General features: G+C 38.7%; 1 protein-coding gene across 1 annotated transcript; it reads left to right on the plus strand.

Annotated features, from left to right (window-relative positions):
• The first annotated feature begins 44 nt into the window (after positions 1-44).
• LOC105117963 (pumilio homolog 12-like) lies at positions 45-3953 on the plus strand. Its single transcript, XM_011015787.1, has 3 exons — positions 45-638; positions 877-969; positions 2248-3953. The coding sequence occupies exons 1-3, from the start codon at positions 617-619 to the stop codon at positions 3684-3686; spliced, it is 1554 nt and encodes a 517-aa protein (XP_011014089.1). The 5' UTR covers positions 45-616; the 3' UTR covers positions 3687-3953.

The following is a 3953-nucleotide window of genomic DNA, read 5'->3' on the forward strand; positions in this document are numbered from 1 at the left end:
TTCCTGCTCTCCAATTTCATTGCTTTGGATTTTTTTTTATTTTTCTGTTTTTTGTGACATTTCTCATGTTATTTATGCATACAGTCGCTCCCAAACCATAGAGGTTCCTGTCAGTTGGGAGGCAATGATTAAGCTAGTGAACTGGTTCTACACTGATGAGTTGCCTAAACCTCCATCTGGTTGTTTATGGGATAATATGGATGATGAGGAAAAGCTACATCAGCTGCAACAATATCTGGAGCTTTGCTGGCTAGCTGAATTCTGGTTTTTGGAAGATATTCAGGATATCAGCTACAAAGTGATTGTATCTTGTCTGGATTCAGCCAGACAGCTGTCTATTAAAATAATCAAAATTGCTTCAGAGTTGTCTCTTTGGAAATTGGCTGAAGTTGCTGCAAATTACCTTGCCCCTTTCTATCGTCAACTATGCCACACAGGTGATCTTGAAGCACTGAATGAAGAGTTAGTTGATATGATTCGTGATGCCTCTGTCCGGCTTTCTCAAGAAGGGTAGTGAGACATTCCAAGTTGATTTACTTTTCCCTGGATGGTTTGAATTTTCGAGGACAAGACAGAAGTTGAAACTTAAGATCTCCAAATGCAACGGAACTGAGGAATGCAGATGTGTTTGCCTGCTGGTGAGTTCTTGCAAGACATAGTTTTAATGAAATTAGGTTTCGATACTTGGTCTTCTGCTGATCATTTTACATTAATTCCAGAAACCAGGGTCATAGTTTCTAGCATTTCTGGGAAGAGCAATAGACGATAGTGTCTTTTGAATTTAGGTGCTACTACTGTATAACTGACCCGCACTACATTGGTGGAGGGAACTTATTTGCCAATCTCAAATAAAAAATTTTCATGTTTAATTTTCAGGGTTCAAGATTGCAACCTGGGGAACACATTTGATTTCTTTTGTGACCAACAATCTCTGTGCTGTGTTTTATCCGATCATGAACAGTCGGACAGGTTCGTATCTTGTATCAAAGTGCTTCAACCAGTCAAGTGCTGAGGATAACAAGTTAGGATATGAAGCAGCCATTTCGTCTTGATTTAGCAATAGACCATGAAGGTTCCATAGCCTTCATAATGGCCATTAACACCATGCAAGGCCTGCCACGATATCCGATGATCAATCTCCACAGCATCAGAAATCATTTGAGTCTCGAAAACGCCAGTATATTGTCCCCATATCACCATGAAAAGGAGGCAATATTTCTGCTAATCGCTTGCTGTCCATAGCACTAGCAAGTAAATTAAACTTGAGCCAGTGAAAAGATCCACGAACAAATGCATGTAAAGATATAGCTTTTGTTGATAGATCGAAGTGAACATTATTCACAGCCCATTTTAAGAATATTAGCAAGATTTCCAGTTCCCAAATCATGGTAAAATCAAATAGCCTTAAATTGATTTCTTTTGGAGATGGATCGAAGTGAACATAATTCACAACCCATTTTCTATACAAGTGGTAGGAGAATAATGCAATCACCTGTGACAGGATTCAACATGCACATACTAGGTTTATGCCAAGCTCTTGAATCAGTCTCACGTAGACAAATCAAGCCGTTGTGTGCTTCGATCTCATACAAATACCTAAATCTAATGCAGGAGATTATGCAGAATATGAGCTACGTGATATGGATTTGTTAAAATTAGGTCATCTGGAATGTTTAGTAGATATATTTAGTTATCTATCATATGAAAATCTAAACTCAAGAAGCAAACATGTCTGTTAAGTTAATAGAGCATATATATATATATATATGAGCTTAATAAATTAATACCCTTGATTAAATAATATTTTTATTTGGTCCGGTACGGGTCTGTTTTGAAATTTAAATAATATCACAATTAGGTCTCAAAAATATTAATTTATAGACTTTAAACTGATTGTATATGATTTGATTTCTGTTACGGCTTTATCAGCTAGTTTAGCAGAAACCAAATCCTAGAGATTAGCAGCTTATCCTTTCCAAATTCGGAATCATAGTTCCACAAGAAATAAAACCCTTCCCTTGACACACACGCAAAGAAGTACTCTTCTTTACAAACGAGGAATCCTAAACCAACAAGGAATAATGCACTCTCCTCTACCATGCCGCTCTATAAAACCAGGAGAGGCTTGTTTATTCTTATTTGTGTTTCTTTGTGATCTAATTATTGTATTCTTTTCGGTATTCTCTTTTTCGATGGAGACATCTTCAGGTTCTTCTGATAACTCAATGTCTTCTTCTGCGTCTTCAGGTCCTTCTGTCGAAAACCTTATGCTTTCTGTCGCCAATCTTTCCTTGACAGAAGGGAGAACTGACACAAAAAACCATCGTTGCTTTTCTCCAAGGAACTGCCTTTTGGCTGCTAATGGTGGTTCTTTACAAGGAATTCAAGAAACCAGGATTAATAGGTTACCACGGTATCAGGCTGGGTTTGCGAATTCGACTCTCGTTCCACCGCCACTGTTTCCTGGAACTATCTGGGGATCAAACAGTTTGGGCGATGATGGATGGGATTTGCAAGGTTCAAGATTGCAGTCCGGGGCAAGGAGTTATGTTCCTATTTTAAACTCTCCGAGTGGTACTTCTGTCGTCGATAAGGGAGCAAGTAGTGCTGGTAACACAGGACTAAGTGATTACAGTGTGGTGAGGAATCAAGAAAAGCTTAACAACGTAAGGAACTTTATTTGTCTGCTTCAAGGAGATAGATTTGTCAACTATTGTTTAGACAAAGAGGGTTCAAGAACACTTCACGGTTTATTGAGTTTGAGGGACCCAGAGATTACACGTCAGATATGCAAGAAAGTTTTGGACTTGTCATCAAGAGGAATCCCCATTTTTATCGAGCTGATGCTTAATCAACATGGATGGCATGTCTTTTCTGAGCTAATTGATTCATTGAATCATCAACAGTTGAGATTGATTACATATGAGATAACCAAAGACATGTCCATTTTTATTACATTGACATTCCACGCACACGGTTCGAACTTGATAAAGAAGGTCATTAGAATACTCAGGAGATCACATTTGATTTCGTTCGTGACCAACAATCTGTGTGCTGCGTTTCTTCTGATCATGACCAATCGGATAGGTTCGTATGTTGTATCGGAGTGCTTAAACCACCTGAGAGCTGAAGATAACAAGGCATTATATGAAGCAGCCATCACATGGTGTCTTGATTTAGCAATAGACCATGAAGGATCCATAGCCTTAATCAGGGTCATTAACACCATCCAAGGTCTGCAAAGATATCGGCTCCTGAATATGCTATCTAGAAATGCAGTATTCCTGTCGCAGGATCCGGAAGGGAACTATGTGATTCAGAAGGTCATATCACTCAATATTCCTTTATTCACCCAAAACGTATGTCATCTCCTCATAGGCCATTATGAAACCATATCCTTGCAGAAAGGAGGCAGTCATATAGTCGAAAAATGCTTGGATACAGAGTGGAAGAGTAGGATAATTGAAAATTTTCTAAGCAACACCAACACTCTATTGCGTGTTGCTAAAGATGAATTTGGTAATTATGTGATCCAGAAAGCACTGAAAGTCACCAAGAAATCAGGCAGTCCACTCTACCACAAACTTTTGTCGCGCCTGAAGCCACATCTTAGCATTCTGCAGTCTGGATACGGAAGAAATGTCTTCAATTTGATCACTGGTGGACAGTCAGTTAAGAAGGTGTAGTTTCATGCAGATCCTGTTTTGTTCTCATTATGTGTTCACTGTGCTACTTCATCCGTAAGAGTTAGCTGTCTCTTAGTGTTGGAAGAAGGGTCTTCGGGGAATTTGAGATGAGATTCCCCACTTCTTCCTCTGTCCATTTTTTTAGGCAATCCTTTTAGTTGTTGTCATATTTAATTCTTGTAATGTAATGTTCTTCTGCAGTCCAGAAGGGAAATATTAACATAAGCAAGCAAGTAGTTAAATGGTTATCGTCACAACACCAAACCT

This window comes from Populus euphratica, unplaced genomic scaffold (assembly GCF_000495115.2).
Source record: "Populus euphratica unplaced genomic scaffold, PopEup_1.0 scaffold1676.1, whole genome shotgun sequence".
Taxonomy (NCBI): domain Eukaryota; kingdom Viridiplantae; phylum Streptophyta; class Magnoliopsida; order Malpighiales; family Salicaceae; genus Populus; species Populus euphratica.